Raw genomic sequence first — 20,761 nt, forward strand, 5'->3', positions numbered from 1 at the left:
CATACTCTCCTGACTGCTTTGTCGGACAAAATGGTGGATTGCGAATTATGATTGGTCAGATAGCCTGTCATGCAAAAACTCCCTGCGAAAGGTCAATTACTCACCCTCATGTCGTTCTATACCCGTAAATCTATTGTTTTGTGACTTTTTTTTTGTGGTTTACAGTGGCTGCGTACAATAATGATCAACTTTCAAAGGGGTCATGACATGAATTTTTTTGGATTATAAAATGTTCCTTGTGTTTCAATGTTGTAAACATTATCTATATAAAACTATAATTTAGAGACAAAGCATTTTGAAATAATTTACTTATGGTTTGTGATGCAGCTGTGTCAGATCCAATACAGTTGGCTGCTTCAACTTTCAACAAAATTTTCTTTGTGAACTCTGCATTACACTGTGCCTCGTTTACTAAACAAAATGCGCTAAAAAACATATAATCCTCCGGCGCGATCCAGAACGCCATTAAAATAAACCATCCACATGTTTCTGACACTGGGATCCTTCTGAACTTCTTTTTGTACAGAGACACAAACAAGCTGTTTAAACTGGACATGTCGAAGCAAACGATCTTTCATTTGTTCTGTCGACGACAGACTCAAGTGCCTAGAGTATGTCCCGAAACTGCATACTGTATCCAGTTTAGACCGTGTCCGTAATTATAATGGGTTATATTTGCTTTTGACCTGACGTGACGCTCACATCCATTGTAGGCAAATTTCAACCGTTAAGCAACTGAATGCCAGTAGTATGGCCTATGTTGCGATGATGTATAACTATTCGACAATGTCTTGCTCTGGAGGCAGTCATATGCAATTGTATTTGCCCGTGTAACGTCACAGTTCCTGCAAAATCCAAACGCACGAACTCGCCAGTGCGTTCTGTTGGATTTGTTTTCACATAGCAGAGAAATCGAATACTCCATTTATGATCATACAGATACACGTAATACATCATTCGTAACTTTTATTTGTGTCCACTTACAATCAAAACAAAACATTGTGCTTTTGTAAAACAAAGAAAACAGACGGGGTGTGCTTTCTGTCGTCTCGGTCTCTGTGCTTTTTTTCTGGAGCGTGTCACAAAAATTAAACAAAACTCAGCGAATTCTTGTCACACAGTCATGAGCAATATATCCATTCTACTTTGAAATGATCTAATTCAAAATGAAAACAAATATTCTGTTTATCTAATCTGTCTGAAAATAGATAGATGTACAGTTGTTTCCATGCGAGCTCATTACCCCTAATGTGAGCACGCCTATGGACTCCACAAGCTATGCTTACGGTATTGATCTCAGCAAACACCGGCCACATCAACTCGATAAAACGCATCAAGTTTCATCTGATTCATTTACGTTACATAATTTTGGGATGCGGTGAGGAGTAATCCTGGTCAAATTTACCTCAGAAGAAGAGCGCAACTGTGGTTTCGGATTCATTTTGAGGAGTGACTTGATCCAGCCGATGTAGCCTAAAAAAAATCTTAAACCCCAGAGTGTTAAGCTATGAAACTTGCAGGATGTTTTAATGGTTCAAAGACCATCTTTATTTCAAAAGTTCAAGGCAAGTTTGATTTCTCATGTCATGACCCCTTTAAACCTTAACCATAACATCATGAACTATATATTTATTTTTTTACTCCAGACCTACATGCAATCAACTGACACATTTTTCTTCTTTTTTCTTTAACTCAACTTGCTGTTATTGTACGGTTCTTAACCTTTTAATAAGACATTCACAATACATTCCTACAAATGAATAAATAAATAAATAATATTATGTAACAAAAAAAAGCAGCAGCATTAGAGATACTGTATTCAGCCCACCTCCACCCACCTGTCTTCTTACATTTATCTGCCCTTCCAGGCTCTATGTAAAATAACACGCCAATCTGCTGGGGCCTTCCAGAGCGTGATTGACAAGGTGGGATTACCCAGCATCCTCAGCTGCCTGGTGTCAGGCATCAGCCGTGTCCAGCAACACATGCTCACTATGTTCGCTGCCATGTTAGCATCAGGAGCACATTCCCACAGATTGGTACAAGACCGGGTATGTACATACAAGCGCATGCATACATATTTATTACGGCTGTCAAAGTTCGAGCAATCCCTCACTTTACATTTTCAATGCAAAAGTAATTAAATTACTTTATTTAGTAATGCATTACACCCAACTCTGGTCCAGACCAAACATTCTCCAAACAATCATAGCAGGTTTTGGTTTTCTAAAGTAAAAATTTAAACCGTGAGTGTGTAAAGTCTTAAATACATATATACACTTTACTGGCCTTGGCTATGTTTAGGAAGAGGTTTTGGGATTTGACGTAGCTGCATAATTAATGGTTATCAGAAATATACAAACATGTTTTTATACATTTAAATATTAATAAAGTGGTGGTTTTGAAAGAAACATGCACCTTAATGAATGATGTTTTAATTTTCTCTCGGGTTTCTGTTTTTTTTTATTGCATTCAGAAAATATTCACTCTTTCCGCTCAATTTTAATGACAGTATTAAAAATAGTTTCAGTAGGGAAAAAGCAAAGGACAAGCGTGCTCTGTTGTCCACAATTCAGTTGCGCACAGCAATTCTAGCATGTGAGGTCCTATGTGAGATTTCTTTGAGTTAAGTTTGGAGCAGGGGAGAATCCGTGCAATTGTCCTGAGAACATGGTGTTTTGTACTTCCTGTACAAAGAAACCCAAAGGACACCGCTCAGATTTGACACACCTTGTTGCATTCCGAGTGCATTTATGAAAACACTTAAACTTGCACTGCTCTCTGCCTCTCTTTCTACTGCTTACTATTAGTCCTCCTCACTCTTTTTCTTGCCCCTTTTTTTCACTCTTGCCATCTTTCTCTCCCTCATCCTGATTTTATAGTTCTCACTCTTTAATTCTTTTGATTAGGGACAAAAACTGGACTATTAATAGACATACTATAATAGACTGTACCATTATAGAGAAAAAGTCATATCACATTTAGTACAGAAGTCTTACATTTACCCCGTAATGGTTGCTTAAGGGGATTGTAACACTAAAAATGAAATAACCCACTGTGTCTCAAGTGAGAGTACACTTCAAAGTAATACTGTCACTTTACATACGATACACATTATTTTATCTGTCAGGAATGATGTGCATTTAAAGCAAAAGTCTTCATGAGATCAACATTAAAATGGTTGGAAAATACTTTTTACTAAAATATCGGCTTATTGTGGTGTTCAATAAGTTACTTTAATGAAATAATGATTTATTAGTGTTGCAATCATAATATTTTAAAGCAGTAGTTCACCCAAAATTAATATTTTGTCATTAACTCACCCTTATATTGTCCACACCTATTGGTGTGGTACCACACTATATTTCTTGCTTCCTTCTGTGGAACTCAAAATGATCAATCTATTAATTTATTAATGTTCCACTCATATCAATATAATAAATGTAAACACGGACTGGGGCTTTCAAGACTCAAAATGACACAATATAAAGCAATAGTTCCAAAACCTGTACCTGGTTTGTGCATTCAAAGTCTTATAAAGCTTTTATGTGATATTTTTGTGTGATGAGAACAGACTGTCATTATTCATTGACATTCTTGGCATCTTCATACGTTCAAGAGAAATAGTAATGTCTGATTTGTGAATGAATCATCATTTTCATCATCAAAGAGTCAAATCTTTTTAGTGAATGGTTGATCCAGTTCACAAAATTTTGGTCTCTTCATTAAACAAATCTACAGCACTATTTTTTAGTCTTCAGAAGACTTTTTTTGAAAAAAGCCCTCTCATTCACTTCCATAATAGGCTAGGAAATTCTTTAAAAGTGTGTTTGTGAGTGGTTCAGGTATACCCTACATAATAGAGACAAAATGTGATGGTAATATCAGAAATCCTTGTGGGAAGATTTTTTTATTTTTATTTTTATTTTTTCATCACGAGGAAACAATATATAAATCATACTAACACCGTGTTTGCACCGGACGCCAGCGGTCCGGTGCCACCGGACGTGTGCAACAAAAAACAATAGAACTCATTATAATGAGTGATTTTGTCTACACTGGATGCGGCACGACACAACAAATCCCTGACAGTAAACTGATGACTCAAAGCTGATGTTCTATTATGACGTACTCCAAGCAGTCGTGATGCTTCTCATAGAAAGCACAAATGGATTTGCAAAGGTTGCTAGCTGTTGTTTTTTTTTCTAGCTGTTGCGGCGCAGCGTCATGCAACACGTCAACTGTGGTGTCCGGTGTAGATGCGGTGTAAGGGATGCATAGCGGTCTAAAAAAACATGCATAATGTTTTCTGCGACGGGTGGGTTTAGGGGCAGGGTTTGGGGATAGAATATGCATTTTGCACAGTAAAAAAATATTTTTTGTCTATGGAAAGTCCCTGTAAAATGTGGGAACCCAACGTGTGTGTGAGAGTGTGGATTTGTTAAAATCCTTGTGAGGTCAGTACATTTTTAAAGAATTCCCTGGCCTATTCAATATAATGGAAATTAATGTGTAATCAATGTAGTGTTTACCTGCAATATAGTCGTCTGCTCTTCAGCACAATCGTAACCACAAAAACTTCAACGTAACAAACTTTTTCAAATGTCTTTCCTTTCACTAAAAGAGAAATAAAATAACACCTCATTTTAACGTTTATTCTCCTTATCAGTCCTGTGTAAAGCATGCTGGAAACTAGAACACCTCTTCCCAATTTCAATAAAGTTATCAAGAATATTTCATTAAGGTTTCTTATTTAATTTTTTTACACTACAATTAATGCAGATATTTGAGTTTGTTACACACAATATGAAGTTAATTTAATTATCCAAATTATTATGTTAATATAACTCAAAATAATGTTTGCAACCTAAAATGTTTAAATGGGTGGTTGATTTATGATTTCACTTTCTAACTTTTAGTTAGTTTGAGACATCACTAACCCTAAAATTTACATAAACCGGGAACACGCAGTCCACGTTGAGAAGAGGAAAAGTTGTTGTAGAGCACATTTGTGAGTCTGCTCAAGCTGTCACATCCGTATTTTCACATGCAATACAGTACACTCTAAAAAATAAAACATTGGGTCAACAAAACAAAAATATGTTAACGTTTTCCACTAGAATTTTTTAAGTTAAGACTGCTGGCATAATTACATTAATTCAAAGCGATGTTTTGAGTATGGTGAATTAACTTTTAGTCCACAATAAAATGCATTTCTAAGTAACATAAACTTAATAATTTTCAACATGAATGCAAGTAATTAAGTTGTTCCAACATAATGTTTTAAGTTAGGTGAAGAAGTTTTTTGGCCACAATAAAACACATTTCTAAGTAACATAAACTTAATAATTGTATATTTTTAAACAGCTTTCCAATCACTATTTATCTTTTTAGCACCATTTTTAAATTGTAATATATTTCTCTTTTAAACATACATGTAACATTCATCTTTTAATATATTTCCCTTTCAAAACATTTAAATTAACTATAATATTAATATGTAATAATGTTAACATAATTAAAGAAGTTGTTTGACATACGTTATAACGAGTCATTAATGTCCTTTAAATTATTTGTTTCATATAATAGAACAGAAGCTATATATTGTGAATTTAAACATTTCTCGAGTCGTTTACCAGCGGCAGACGTCAGGAGGACTAGCCGAGGTAAAGGCTGTTCCAGGCGGGTTACATGAGCTTGAGCACCCGGTGATCCCCTGGGTCTCACACAACCCGAAAACGTCAGATCAAATTTTAAAATAGGCTAAAATAGACTGAATATGCTAATCATCAATGACTTGGAGAGTTAACTCCACATCAGCAACATAAATTCATCAACTAACCATTCAGAAACGTTTTGTTGCATTCTACATGTTGTCACTTCTTCTTGAGTCTCTCCATCATTGTCCGACTCCAGTTTGAACATAAAAGGCAGAACAGTTTCTGACATTTTAGTCCTTGTATGTAATTGGAGCAGCTAACACACACAAGCTCTTGAAGCTCCGCCCTCTGTGCCGGGAGCAGCTGCTCATTTGCATTTAAAGGGACACACACAAAACGACACGTTTTTACTGACCCTCAAAAAGGGACAACTTTAACATGCTGTACAAAATTATCCGTTTGGTATTTTGAGCTAAAACTTCACATAGACACTCAAGGGACAACAGAGACTTATTTTACATATTGTAAAAAGGTGCATTATATCACCCCTTTAATTAAATCAGTAAATTAGAATTCTTAACTTGCAACCATGCATTTATTTAAGTTGTTGTGACATGTCCCCTGTTAATAATAATAATAATAATTATTAATATTATTATTATTATCTGACCTGTTGTAACAGACCTGTGGTATTAGGTATCCTGTTAAAATCCCCTGCTTATGTTTTTATCATGCTTAGAAACTACAGTATTTTAATAAAAAAGTGTCTCTGAGAGTGGAGTGTGACTGAATAAATGTAGAGCGTTACAATTGCCCCCAGTCTCCCCTACTGCACGTGACTTGTAATAGAATGGGCCAGTATGTATAAAGCTTAATGGCAGAGTTTGAACTCCTTGTGCATAACGGTTTCGTTCAGTACATACTGCCCCCAATTCTGATCATTTTCTTACGTTTGACCATAACCCTCCGAAGAGTGCAGCAGTATTTTAGCACGTCCAATTTGAGGAAAGTGCTGCATATAGTGCAGACTTGTTTTATTTATTTTTTTAAACAAGTTCTGCCAATAAGTTTTTGATTTCTTTCAGTTTGGCACACACACACTTTGTACATCCTGTGCCATCTCTCTCTGCTTTTCATTATTGACAGCCTGTATCGCTCTTAGTACTGGCAGCACTTCATCGGTCAACAACTTTAAGATCGGACCATTTTTGTTAGTCTCAGCAACTATACAGTGTTCTGAAGCAGCTGCGTTGACAGGCGCTGTGCCTCACTGACACTCAGCATTCTTTCTTTTGTTAGTAACACCTGCAGAAAGACTGGCAGAAGAGGGTTTTTTTTTTTACTCTCGAGTCTTGACTTCTGGAGGTAGAAGTTCTCGTCTGTGGTTTTTCAATTGTTTCAAATGAAATGAGAATTACAGATTTTTTTCAGTACATAATGTTTACTCATTACTTTAGTGATATTGTTTATGTTTTATAATGAAACAAATTTCAAGCTAAAGTATGTCATTTCTATGCCACTGTTGTTGCCTAAATATTTGAAAAATTCATTTTTGCTAAAACAAACTTTCTCTTATAATAACATTATATGTAGCCACCTACCATTCAAAAGTTTAGGGCTGGTAATATTTTTTTTTAATATTTTATATATTTTAAAATATATTTATTTATTTTTCAGTGTCACATGATCCTTCATAAATTATTAATTATGTAGTCCTTCAGTAATATGCTGATTTGTTGCTCATTTCTTATTTCAATATTGGAAAGAGTTATCAACATTTTTGTGGATGCCATGATACATATTTTTAAATATACAAAAAACCGGTACATATTTACAGTATTCTTTGATTTCAAAAGAACCACATTTACTGTATTTGAAACATAAATATTATGTAACATGACACATGTCTCACTTTTAATCAATTTAATACTTTAATAATAATACATTTAATAAAAAAATATCAATTTAATAATAATTGAATACGTTCTTGCTGTTTCTTCTTTCTTTTCTTTTTTTAAAAGCCTTACTGACCCCAAAACTTTTGAATGGTAGTGTAGTTTTATCTTATCATAATCATAATTTCTGTAAAGAGATAAACTCCATGAAACTACTCCATTCTTATACAGTATATTCTTATACATTTCTTAATCCTCTTTTCAGAAACTGGCTGCAACTTATGTTTGTCTTAGATTTACCCAGCATGCTACGTGGCGTGTCAGGAACGAGCGAAACATTGTACGGCTCTGTTTTGCTCTTTATCTGAGGCTGTAATCAATTGGAAAATGGGCTGTAGAAATTGATTTAAATGCCACTGTATACTGCCTTCAAGGCCCTCTCAGATTAACAATGCTAATTTTCTTTGACCTGTATTCATTTGCATGTAAATTTCCAATTTGACTCTACATATTAGAAAAAAAGAAAAAAGAAATCTTTTGAGTGCCTAAAACTTAGTGGATCACCTCCGGACCAATTATAAACTGCGGTGGATTTCACTGCTTAATTCCCCTGACGAATAGAAGTCCAGAACGTGGCGTGTTTATTCATACATTGACTAGCATAGAATTTAAATTTCAATGAAGCAGCGAGCGACTGGGCTAATTGGGTAAGGAAGTGCTGCAATCTCCGAGTGCAGCTTGGAATACTGTTGATGTAATTACGATCCATGCCGAGAGTACAGTAGGTGCGTTTGAAATTAATTAACTCCCCTTCTCGTGCTGTAGTTAATCCTAATGTTTCGGATTGTTTTGCTTTTGACAGTTCCCCCCCAATTATGCTGATAGTGAAAGTTAATCAATTCCTCCTGATTTGCTGCCCACTAAATGTTGTGGAACTCATTAGCTTATTAACCTCTGTTTTATATCAAGTGCATTTCGGGGTGCTTTTCCATCCCCTCCAGCACCTCGCTGTGTAAGTGATAGCACCTGTCAAATTACTGTCAGACAATTGGGGCTTATGCCACACTAAATGTCCAGAGACCTCCCGGTCTTTTTAAATGACGCGTGTGCGCTAACAAGACTGTGCTAACGGCTTGAACGCCTCTTTGCAGGACTTTGTTATGAAGATAATCCGCTCTCTGGAGAGTCCGTCTTCAGTCATCCGTGCCAAGGCCTTTCTCGTTCTTCTGCAGGTCCTTATGCACAACAGAGAGATGCTTCTGCTCTGCTGTAACTCCAGGTAAACACACTACACAATGAAATCCCATAAATCAACTGTGCAGAATACATTGACAGAGCACACACGTTATAGTTCCGGTGAAATGCTCCTGTTCGTCAATAGCGCTGAGAGCCAAATATACACGGAACGGTAAACAAAGACACAAGCACAAAGGAAAAAAGCAGGAGAGATGCTCCTCTTGCGCCCCATATCCAAGTACAAACACACTACAAATAATTCCACATATGAATCAGAAAGAGAGAAAGAGACCATCATAGAGATGGAGAAAGGGAAACGCATAGACTAAATCAATATCATGTATGTTTCATAAATGGTTGGCTCTAGTGAGTCTGTTGCTCCACTGGACGGTAACTGTTTTAGTTGAAGGTTTTTAAGAGTTTCAGTGACTTTCCTCTGTTATGACTGCAAAAGTTCCTCAATCTCTTCCCAACGTTCATAATGTTTGAAACATCTCTAAATATCCTTGCATGCATGATTATTATACATTTTGGCAAGTGTATTTAATGCTTGCTCATACCAATTAAGAAGTGTTTATCTAAGGGTAATGTATGTACGATTTTGTATGTTTAAATACATTCTCTTGACTCAGTTTGTTGTTCAATGATTACTATTAGTATGCCATTCATTGTTTTTTTTTCACCCCAAAAGTGTAAAGACTGAGCCTCCCAGGCACCATCTAAACATTGAGAGCGGTACCAATAACTGTAGCAGGCTGAGCCAAAGAGTGTTTAGCCTCTGTGGGACTATGGTTGATGCGTTACATGGGAAAAGAAATTCAGCTTTGGTTACAGAAGTGCAAGCCAAAATTCACTGCATTTTAGAGCTTTAAATATTAACCCGGTCATTAACACGTCTTATACCATGGTCTGTTTGAATACTCGATTCAACTTTTCAACGCTGCCCGCAACTATTAGTAATAAAATTAGCTTCGCTGCTGAATCGCTACATTATATTTATCAGCAACAAGGGGGTTACATCGAAGCTGTGAGTTTAATTACTTCAAAATAGCATTGTAAATATAGAGAAACACTGAACAGACGCAGGCACTCATTTATTTATTTATTTCTCTCTCTCTCTCTCTCTCTCAATAATTAATTCAAATAAATGTAATCTTACGCACTACTTTATCTCTGTATTTGATCTAAGCGGGTAGATCTAACGAGCTGTAACTGACAAAAATAAACGTCAATTTTACCCTTCTGATCAAAAATTGCGATGCAAACATCAATAACAGCTTTAAGTTGTCAATGCTGGCAAATGGCCATGGTATAAGCGGGATAATCCACAGCTAGCTGTGATAGACATGGTTTATCCCTTACAAAGCGAACGTGACATTGCAATGCAACAGGCCACAATGGACACTTTTATGCAACATCATCATGCGCCCCCAAAAAAAACCAAATGTACCAGTTTATAATGTTTACTTTGTGTCCAATATAGACAGCCTCAAACAGTTGTGGCGCATCATGTTAAAAACTGTGTTTGCCTATTTAGTTGCTTTCTCATGACACATAGCAGCACAGCTAAAAGTATTCCTAATATGTTGCCTACTTTTACCCGTTCACAAGCACACATAAGAGCTGTATTTGTGATGTTTCAGTTGGGGGAAGTTCGACTCGCGAAAGGGGCGTTTGCAAGATGGTTTGCATGCTTTATTTTGTAATTCTCAGGAAAAAAACGCTACAAAAGCGGTCACCGGTTCCAATGGTTCTTTGAGGTACTAATATGCACTTTTTCGGTACAAAGGTTTACCTTTTTGTAAAAGGTTACCAGTGACCACTTTTGTAACAATGACCACTTTTGTAACTTACTTTTAGAGTGTAGTGTCACAGAATCTGCATTTTGCCAAATTCAGAAGATTATCATAAAAATAAAAAAAGGTGAAAAAAGTGAAAATCTATAGATTTTTTTTTTTTAAAGTGCTCCGATTCCATCTGGACCTAATTATTGCATTGACCAACAGAAAAATACTTGGTTTGAAGGTGCGTGAGTGGAAACTTCTGTGGTGCTTCATACGTCTCTACTCTATTGACAATGGACAATAGACTCTTCTTTTTTTTTTGGCCTGCAAGAATCACTTCTCTAAAATAACAGGATTTAAAATATATTTTTTCAGACTTTAGGCTATAAGTTTTTGGTTGGTAGAAAGTTAATAATGAAAAGTTCTCCTTTAGAAATTAGAGTGTATACATGATTTTCAGAGATGATAGATTATAGATGAGAATTTATGAGGGTCACCTTCATCTGGATGATGATTGCAGGGGGAGAGCTGCCTCTAGACATGGCATGGAAACTTAAATAGATGAGTTTCATTCTCTCATCCCATCAAATGTCTCTCTGCTCCCAAAGTCATTTCCTCAAATAGGATTAGTCAAAAAGAGATTATAGTTGAAGATAGTTTCATATAAAAAAAAGAAAAAGAAAAAAAAAATGGTAACACTTTATTTAAAGGTGACATAGTTACACATTACTTCATGTACTTACTATAGTAATTTATGCATAATTAAAAGTAACTAACCCTACCCGTAACTCTATAGTAAGTACATGTTGTTAATTAATATTCCTCAGTACTTATTTGAGTAAACAATGTAACTGTCACCTTTAAAAAGTGGACCCTATCATCCACACGGCACAGTGTGGCGCCAGGTGCGACGCAAGTGTTTATTTGCTAGTTTCAGCCTGACATTTTCACGTCCTCTGCCACGTTGTTTAAATAGCAAATGCATTTGCGGCCATCTGTGCACCCATGGGTGTTCTGGTTAGAAAACGAGGTGCGTTCAGGCGCATTGTTGGCGCCTTGCTATTTTGAGGCAATTGAAATAGACTGCGCCATTGACCAACAAAAACCTGGTCTAAAGTCGACGGCGGAGTATTTTTTTGTATTTTATTTTAAAGGGTGCATTAGTAATGTGCGCCTTTAGGCGGGTACAACGGGCATACACTCTGCTTATTACACACACACACACACACACACAGCAGCACACAAACATGCCAAATATTACAATTAAAAGGATTACGATGTAAAAGATGATTATTGTGTACATAAAGATATGGTGGAATCCGGCTTGTCCCGTAGATGGTCCGTTTGCGTGCTTTAACCTCGCGCACGAGCATGAAGAGCATGTACTGTAAATCTTACTGCAACTGACCAGTGAAGTTATATTTTGCAAACCACACTCACTGGTAGCAGGACCTTTTTGTGTGGGACCATTTGAGATGGCAAGGGATAAGGGTGTTGTTCTGGATTTTTTTTTTTATAATTCTTCTTCAATTATTTTATAAAAACAAAACAAAAAAAAACAGGTTGTGATGTTTAGCATATGTCATGCACATATTGTCACTTAACAATCTGCTCAATAAACATATATAAAACAAAAATACAGAGGTATAGTATTTTTCATACTATGCCAGTTTAATATGCAGAGGCAACTGTGAGTGATACATTAATATATTTCCCTGAAAAAAATTAACTGAGACCGTTTTACTTTCAAACCATGGCATTAAAAATAAAAATACAATCAACAGTACAGATTCTTTTCCTAACCCAGCTCTTTTTAGCTTGGCAACAGATTGGCTTGACCTCGAACTGTGAAACCAATGACAGAAACAGGCCGATCATTTAAAACTTACATTTTCCATAATTGAGTCTCTTTCCTTCAATCTTACATAAGAAGAATGAATCTTGAAACTGATCTCATTATTCCTTTTGTATGTACATCTTCAGAATATAACCGGTCATTTTCTTTAATCATGTTCTCCTAATGCATCTATATTTAATTTGAAGCCGGTCTTGAACAGCTGAAGCTCCTAATTGCTCTCATCACTGTCTTACAAACACAGGATGTCTGTCATCACTAGCATTTCCTCTGCCCGGGAACGAGATGTGCTCGCTCTCTCTCTCTCTCTCTTCCTCATTTTCTCCTTCTACCTCGAGTCCAAGCAGTGCCGCACTGATGGAGTGTGTCAGAACTGACCCAGCGTTCCATCTCCCAGAGTGAGAGCGTTTGCTCGCTGTTCTCATAAACACTTCTCTAATTATCTGTGCAGCGTCTGCTGCATACAGCCCTGTCAGATGAGTGCCTCAGAAGTGTCAAACCGGACACGTAGTGCCCAGCCCCTCTCGGGTCAGAGCAGACACATTGACTTCTCCCAGCTTCCAGATAAGGGGATGTTTTTAACTCAATGAGACGGCAGTATTGAGGAGATGTCTCTGTTCTAGGATTGGTCCTCTGGAGGTTTCTGATGGAGGAGGGGTTGGAGCTCCACTGGAGTTTTTAATTTGAACGTTGAGATAAGAATGTTTCATTTGAGAGACTGCAGAAATGGACTTTGCAGAATATCTGCATTGTTAAAGGTTTTATTTATTTTTTTACAAAACAGTGGTGATAAATACTAACTGCGACTGCTGTTAACTGATCATTCTAACTCGATTTTACTCTAGCAGTGTGTTTGTGGCATTTCCCTAGAATCCATCTTTAATTTAATTTTCATATAATGTGCTTCTTTATAGCTTCATAGTGAAAGCTTTATGATTTAGATCTGTTTATGGACTGTGTCTCATTCATGGTGTCCAGTGGTCTAGATTATGATTACCGGTACATGATGATTTTTTATTTTTTTTTAATTGCTTTTCAATGCAGCTATAATGGGTTTTTAGAGTGTTCTAGGTCATTTTTGGGTTATTGACCCAGTTTAAAAAGCCTGCCCAAAATGTCTATGATATTCTAGGTCTAGCTTCTCCCCTCCTTCAATATCATTTTTTTGGGGGGGCCATTGTCAATAGTGTAGCGATGCATGATCTCATTTTTAAACTATGCCGATTTCTGTTGATCAATGCAGTAAATTAGCGGGACCAACTTGAATACGAGTCAAATCTGCTTGTGGAATGTTTGTGTGGATTCCTATTGGAATTACTAGATTTCACCTGCAAAATTTCACTGAGCAATGATAAATGTGAACGCATTTTAAGTCTATTGTTCTCCCTATCTATCAGATTGTTTTAGTGGTAACTTTTAGTTGTCTTACCATGAACTACTAATGAAATTTCCACTAATTTGCTTGTTAAGTGCGAGGCAGATTCTGCTGGCTCAATAAAACAAAAATAAGTTGTTTTTTTTCAATAACATTTCAGTAATAGTAACTTTATTAGGTCCGTAGACAACTAAAACAAGCAAATATGCAACAAACAATAAATAACAAGTTGCAAATATGGAATTATTTGTGCAGGGCTTTCACTGTGAGGTTGAGTTATTGCCTGAGGAACATAAATCCGTGTGTGTGTGTGTGTGTGTGTGTGTGTGTGTGTGCGCGCGCACTAGGAACAACACACACAGTGCTTACACCGACTGTATTTATGTGAATACTCACCAAGATGGGTGTTTAGGCTCACAACCGAAGACAAAGGCTATATGCTTGTCCTTGTTGCGCTCGGAGTGCGTGTAGAGAAAGCATCCTGTCAATAGTGGATTCAGTTCTCTTTCACAGCTTATTTTTATATTTCTATATGTTAATATATATTTTTTTTTTTATATCAAGCACATGCCGCTCTTTATTTTTTAATTCATCCATGTTTCTTTATTGAAAACTTTATGGTCCCGCTCACTGAAAGCTGTAGGGATTATCATATGGACATAAATACAACACATTTATGGGAGTAAAACGTATCTGTGGCTTAAAGTAACCAGTGAAATGTTTCGAAGTTTCAATGAAAGGATATGTTGATTGAATCTGAGTGCAGGAGCTCAAGGTTACCATAGAAATCTATGGTTTGCCATTAAATGCTGTCGTGACAATCGCGAACACCACTGAACAAGCACTATATTATATTTCTAAACTTTTCATTAGCTTTAATAGGCTGTACAACAAAGGAATTGTAATTGGCTGCTTTTTTCTGCAGGAAACTAATCTCTAGTGATGTCTAATTTTTATCGATCATTTGTTGGTAAAGGGTGAGTGCCATAGGTTTCTCTGACTCATGTCATGACTTAACAAACGGATTAAAGTTTATGTTAATAATGGTGGTTTCTCAGAATAATGCATTATACAAAATTGCACAAATAAAACAAAAAAATACAAATATATAAATAAATAAAAAGAATGAATGTATAAATAATTCAATTCAGTTTGGAATGGTGAAAATTCTAAATATCCCAAAACAGATTTATATAGACAGACTTAACTGAAAGTATGGGGAGCCATCCTGAAATTGTCATTGTAAGGTATTGATAATTGAGTTCTTACAGATGTACATCTGGGCCAGATTTATCTTAAATGACTGAGTGCTAACTGCTAACTTTTAAAAGTTAAACTTTTTTTAATTCACTTATTGCTTTTATGTCTGTACTTCAAGTATGTCTTTTTATTATAATATGTGTTAAAATGTGTTTATTTAAAATGATGCAAAGCTTCAGGAAAAACAAATACAGTGATGTATCACTGATTGGTGCATAGTGACGAATATTTTTTTTAAACAAAACAAATGGATTAATTTGCTTTTATCCTGTAATCTCGTTATACTCTGATCTCTGAATCCAATTAGAGCACCGTCTTTGATTAATTATTGCAAAATTGTTTTGATTAATTATTGCAAATTTGTTTTCTTGAATATAGTTTAAGAGATATTAGCACATAGTGCTTTAAAAAGTGTTTAAAATTGAAAATACTTTGAGAATATGACTTTACATATTTATACACTGATTCTTGTTCGATCTGCAACCAAACCTTAAGAATGCATAAACGTGAACAGTGCCCTTTCTGTGAGAAGATTGATTGATTGTCCCCTTAGAGTATTTAACTGCTTACAGCCTCATTAACAGAAATAACGGCAAATAAACACATCTTGCATTTATTTATGAGACTTTCCCACCACTGTGGAATAATTTTGTCCCACTCCTCTTCACAGAACTGCTTCAGCTCAGTGACATTTGTAGGCTTTTGAACATCAACTGCGTGATTTAGATTCTGCATTGCTTTTATGCTTTTGAATATTGCCTTGCTGCGTTACCCCTACTGTGTTTCAGCTTAAGTTCACGGATGGATAGTTTAACATTCTCTGCTACACAGCAGAATTCATGGTTTGCTTCAACTACGACAAAGCATCAAAGGTCCAGATGCATCAAACCATTACCAAAACATTCATGTTTCGATGCATCTGTCCATAAGACGTTGTTCCAGAGCTCTTGCGGATCATTCAAGTGCAAGCGCGAGACAGGTTTTAGTGTTTTCTTGATTTCAATCTTGCTTCTTTGCCGTGGACCCTATTTTTCCTGAGGGTATAGAGTCATGCACACTGACATTAGCCGAGGCCTAAGAATGTTTTGAATGTTCATTGAGGCTTCACAGATTATGGACCTCTTTCACATTTCCTGGGTTCTGGAAAGTCATCATAGTTGGGTAAATATATAGTGGTGAACGAGAGCTACAAAAAATACCTATATAATTGTTGCATTCCCATTTGGCCCAATTTCAAAAGAAAAAGTCCATTATAGTGTTTCTATGACTTTCCAAAAGAGGGGAAAAAAATAAAGAGAGTGATTTGATTTGGGTCACTCCCTCATTTGTTCTATTAGAAACAATCAAGCTGCAGTATTAATGTTTTCTGCAATTTAATGCCATGGTAAAAGTTAAAATATATAATGTTTTAGGGATGAGAAACGATTAATCACGATTAATCACATCCAAAATATAAGTTTGTGTTTAAATGTATGTATTTACTGTGTATAATTATTTTATATATATAAATACACACATATGCATTATATATATATATATATATATATATATATATATATATATATAAACGCGTTGTCATAGTCTGTGAATTTTTTTATTTTTTTTTATTTTTTTTGCACCTGTTTTGTGAGAGATTTCGTCAGACTGGCCCAGGCCCCTCATTGAATGAAGTGAACATACTGGCAGGATTTTTTTTTTTTAAAGGTTTGCAATGAAAATGAAAAGGGTCTATTTTAAAGCACTTCCAACTGTGCTAATGAGTGGGTTGATTGTTGTTGTGAGGCTCTGGTTGTTGGTTAGTGCAAACAAAACAAAAAAACAGCTCAGAATTAAATATTGATACTCTAACCAGGTTATTTCATTCATTGGCTTCTGGTAAAGGAAGTTTGAGTGTCCTTGGTTTAGATGGTGCTGTTATCATGCACCGCCACCTTATAGTTCTGGCCACTCTTTAGATTAGAATCCATTAATCTGGAAATCTGGTCTATTTTCTGCATAGCAAGTAGACCTAAAGCTCCTGCCTGACCCTCATCAGTTTTCAAATGAATTCTGTCTGTGCCCTGACATACCTAATACATATAATCAAGGGTTTGGTAATTGACTGATAAGTTGAAAATGTCGCCTCAGAGCAGACAAAAACCAAATATGTGACCCCATTCTGTGGGTCTATAAAAACCGGTTCACAAATCACTGCATTACAGCTTGAACTGTCAGGATAACAAAGAACCGCTAGGGAATGAAATGTTACCCTGTCACTCCTGTTGTTCCCAGTCATTCAGTCAAGAAACGATCTCGCGTAGGATTCCAATTATAACCGTATGCACGTAGACCCATAAGCGCACAGCAGACCTGGCACCCAGTAAATGTAATTTATTGTGAAAGTCACAGTTCCCTTTTCTCATTTCTGTTCTTCCTCAGGTAATGTAGCGGCTGGCTCGCCATGTCCGTCTAATAAAGGGCTGCTTGATCCTAACATCTCGGAATAAATGGTTTTGTAAATCATGCTCATGTCTCCAGATTTTCATTTTCTCCCTCGTACCTCCTCACCTTCGAGCACTGAGTATCCCTGACATCCGACAACAATTCATTTTGGGAGAGGGAAAATGATAGCCTTTTGGGAGGAGGAAATTTATTATAGGCTAATCCAGTCTGGCAGCAACTCCATTGGTGCACTTGTAAATACCAAAGTTGTCATTATTGCCTCGCTCCTGTCAGTAAAGCGGAGGTTGGTGGAAATTTGTGAGGACTCTCGGAGTGCTTGCTTTATTTTAGATTTGTGGCAAAGATTGTTTTTTATTCAAAATGTAGAATTAATCAAATAAAAACCTTGATGGAGAGGTTTCGTTCAGAATACTGGCAAATACTAATTATTTGAAGGGAGAAACCTCATCAAATAGTGTTTATAATAGCAGCTGATAATAATAGTGACAAAAAAACAATGATATGATCATAATAATAACAATTTAGAACAAGGCATAATTTGTTAACATTAACTAACTGTGAGCAATACATTTTTACAATATTTTTATTTGATTTTTATTAACTAACATTAACCCTTTGTTTGGGAAAACTTTTCATTTTCATTTGAGTTCACACTAGTACATTATGCTGTACAATGTTGTACATGCTACATAATGCTGTAGTGTAGTATTGTTAAATGTTATTGTATGTTATCTAATGTAGTTAACAAATAAACCTTATTATAAAGTGTCACTATATTAATACTAATAACTAAGCAAACTAAACAATTAAAACATATTTCTATTCATCCTTAAATTAATTATAAACCAAAATATGCAAAGTGTTCTTTTAATGCAATATTTTGGCATATTTTAAACTGTAATAATAAAATGTAAGCTAATACAGAATAATATATAACCCTATACTAATAAAAAAAGAATAATAAATTGAGGGAGAAGGTGAGTTTAAATTTTTTTAGCTTGAATCAACTTCAACCAAGTGCCCAGTTCTTTTTTTTTTTTTTTTTTACATTCACTTCATCTAAAAGCACAGTGATTCATTTAAGCAATAAGCCTTGCAAAGCCGTGTTTTACAGTGGATTTAGTACAGCTAAGGGGCGTTGTTAGGCACAGTGCGGAGCGGAATTTTATTAATAAAATAAACACCAGCAACAAAAATTTAACGTTATTAACACATGTATTCCTCCGCCAAGCAATGTAGTTCCAAAGAGGTTGCCAAGCAACACATGCAGCAACAAAGAATCACAAACAGCAGTTGCGCAGAAATACTATGTAATGCGGTCACAGGTGTATGTTTGTGAGTAATTTAAAGCGACTTCGAACGCGGCTCAACCAATCAGAATCAAGGACCGGAACTATTCTTTTTGTCCCAGCTAGTAAGGAAGAATCTCCCATGCAAGAGAACGTGAAGGCAGCATTACATTTGACAATCACAATAACATGCAAGAGGCTACATAATATTGAAATTTTCAAAATTTTCCGAAATTTCACCACAGGCATGTTTTTCCAATAAGCCTGGGTAACATTTAAAGATGTGGTTTAGTGAAGGGTCACCACTTCAGTAGAGTTTTTAGGAGACCTGTCTGAGCTTGTTGAGATGTGTGTTTTTTACAAAGGCAAAGTACAAGTTCTGACTCCATTAAAGTTGGGCACATATTGGTGTCTAACAGTTTGCACAGCCCAGGCTGTCTGGTTTTTATCCCGTCAATTGTATTAACACTTAGAAAGTGTAAGAATCTTTCCTTTGAACTCAAAGCTTAAAGGGTAACTAAACCCCTGGTCAAAGCCTGACTCCACCCACTGGCAATATTTGAAAAATGCTGGAAAAGTGGGCAGAGCCCAACGGACGAACCGAGGGCGGGGCTGAGCGGGTGATTGACAGACCCGCAGTGACTGACAGCTGCTGTCAGACTCGCTAAGATGGAGAGTGACCTATTTTTTTACAGTCTATGAGAGTGACGCAAGTAGCTTTGCAACAGAGCGGTCATTTAAAGTTGAGGACTTTTCTCACCTGAAGTGGAGGAATTGTCTGTGGACACAGAGCTAAAATCATATCAATTCGAGCCGCTAGCTCAAACTGCGGTGTCGCATCGCATTAACTCCCGCCTCGCGATCGGCATCCGACGATGCTAGCGAAGCAGCCGCGCTAGAGAGAATGGGTCCAGTATCTGAGTGGATTATTATTACTATTGACCTACGTTAAGCATATTTTGCCGCTATGTGAAAAAAAATATCCAGCAAAACGCGCCGGCGGTTGTGGAGTCCATGCAGGAAGAGCAGCGTTTGGCACACAAGTGCATGTAAACACTGGCGCCTAATTTCTAAGTCTGGTGGGAAGTTATACAGTCCAGCAGTGCTGTTGCAACCGGCAACACTACACCTATACCACCCTAACCACTGTACTAAACACAGACAAAACTAATGCTAAAAATCTACACTATCCTAACTGATGCAATACTATGCTACTAACTAACTATACTTCTAACAACACTAACAACTATGCTAAATAACTACCTAGGCTACACAAAATAATCTAAATAACTATAAATGCTATGCTATTTATGCTAAAATACGCTATCCTGATCGTTTTCAAAACTCGTAATTCCAATGTCCAGCTCCTGACTCGCTCTGGTGTTGACGGAACCAGATGCTTTTATACCAGGGGCTGCCAGGGGCGTGGTGAGCTCGCAGCGTCAGAGAGTACCCTACGTCAGAGAGTACCCTACGTCAGAGAGTACCCCTACTTCAGGAGATTACGTTTAACCTGAAGAGGGCAGCACTCAGACGTTTTTACACCATATATTTGAAAATTAAAACACTTTATACTCAAATGTTAAAAAAAGTACTCGAATCAATGAACAGCATTTATGAAGCTCCATTCGTACAGATCATTAACTAAAAAAAGTTGGTTTAGTGTTTAGTTACCCTTTAATCAAATAAATTGCATACCTGAAAATGCTCTCTCTTCAAATTGCTCCCAATATTCTAAGAGATGAGCTTTGCTTTAAAGCTTCTGTCAATTATGAGTGTAGCTCTGTTCTGCTTAACCCTGGAAGAAAGACTTGGCTGAAGAGAAAATGAGAACAAGAAGGCTGTGGTAGATTATAGCACAGATGACATTCAAAGCAGTCATTTGCGTTTCTTAGTTTTGATCTTCTTTGGGTTTCTTTTTGCTGATGTCACTCATAATGCAATTGTATTTTTGTATCCGAGTTT

At 36.4% G+C, this 20,761-nt stretch overlaps 1 protein-coding gene across 2 annotated transcripts in view; it reads left to right on the forward strand.

The window, feature by feature from the left end:
• ulk4 (unc-51 like kinase 4) overlaps nucleotides 1–20,761 on the forward strand; it is a 180,324-nt gene that overhangs the window by 48,541 nt on the left and 111,022 nt on the right. For both annotated transcript variants that reach the window (XM_079626094.1, XM_079626095.1), the window contains exons 21-22: nucleotides 1,869–2,051; nucleotides 8,707–8,834. In XM_079626094.1, coding sequence (XP_079482220.1) covers nucleotides 1,869–2,051; nucleotides 8,707–8,834 — 311 coding nt within the window. The remainder of the gene's footprint in view (nucleotides 1–1,868; nucleotides 2,052–8,706; nucleotides 8,835–20,761) is intronic.

Source organism: Phoxinus phoxinus (assembly GCF_949152265.1).
Source record: "Phoxinus phoxinus genome assembly, chromosome: 10".
In the NCBI taxonomy this organism is placed as follows: Eukaryota; Metazoa; Chordata; class Actinopteri; order Cypriniformes; family Leuciscidae; genus Phoxinus; species Phoxinus phoxinus.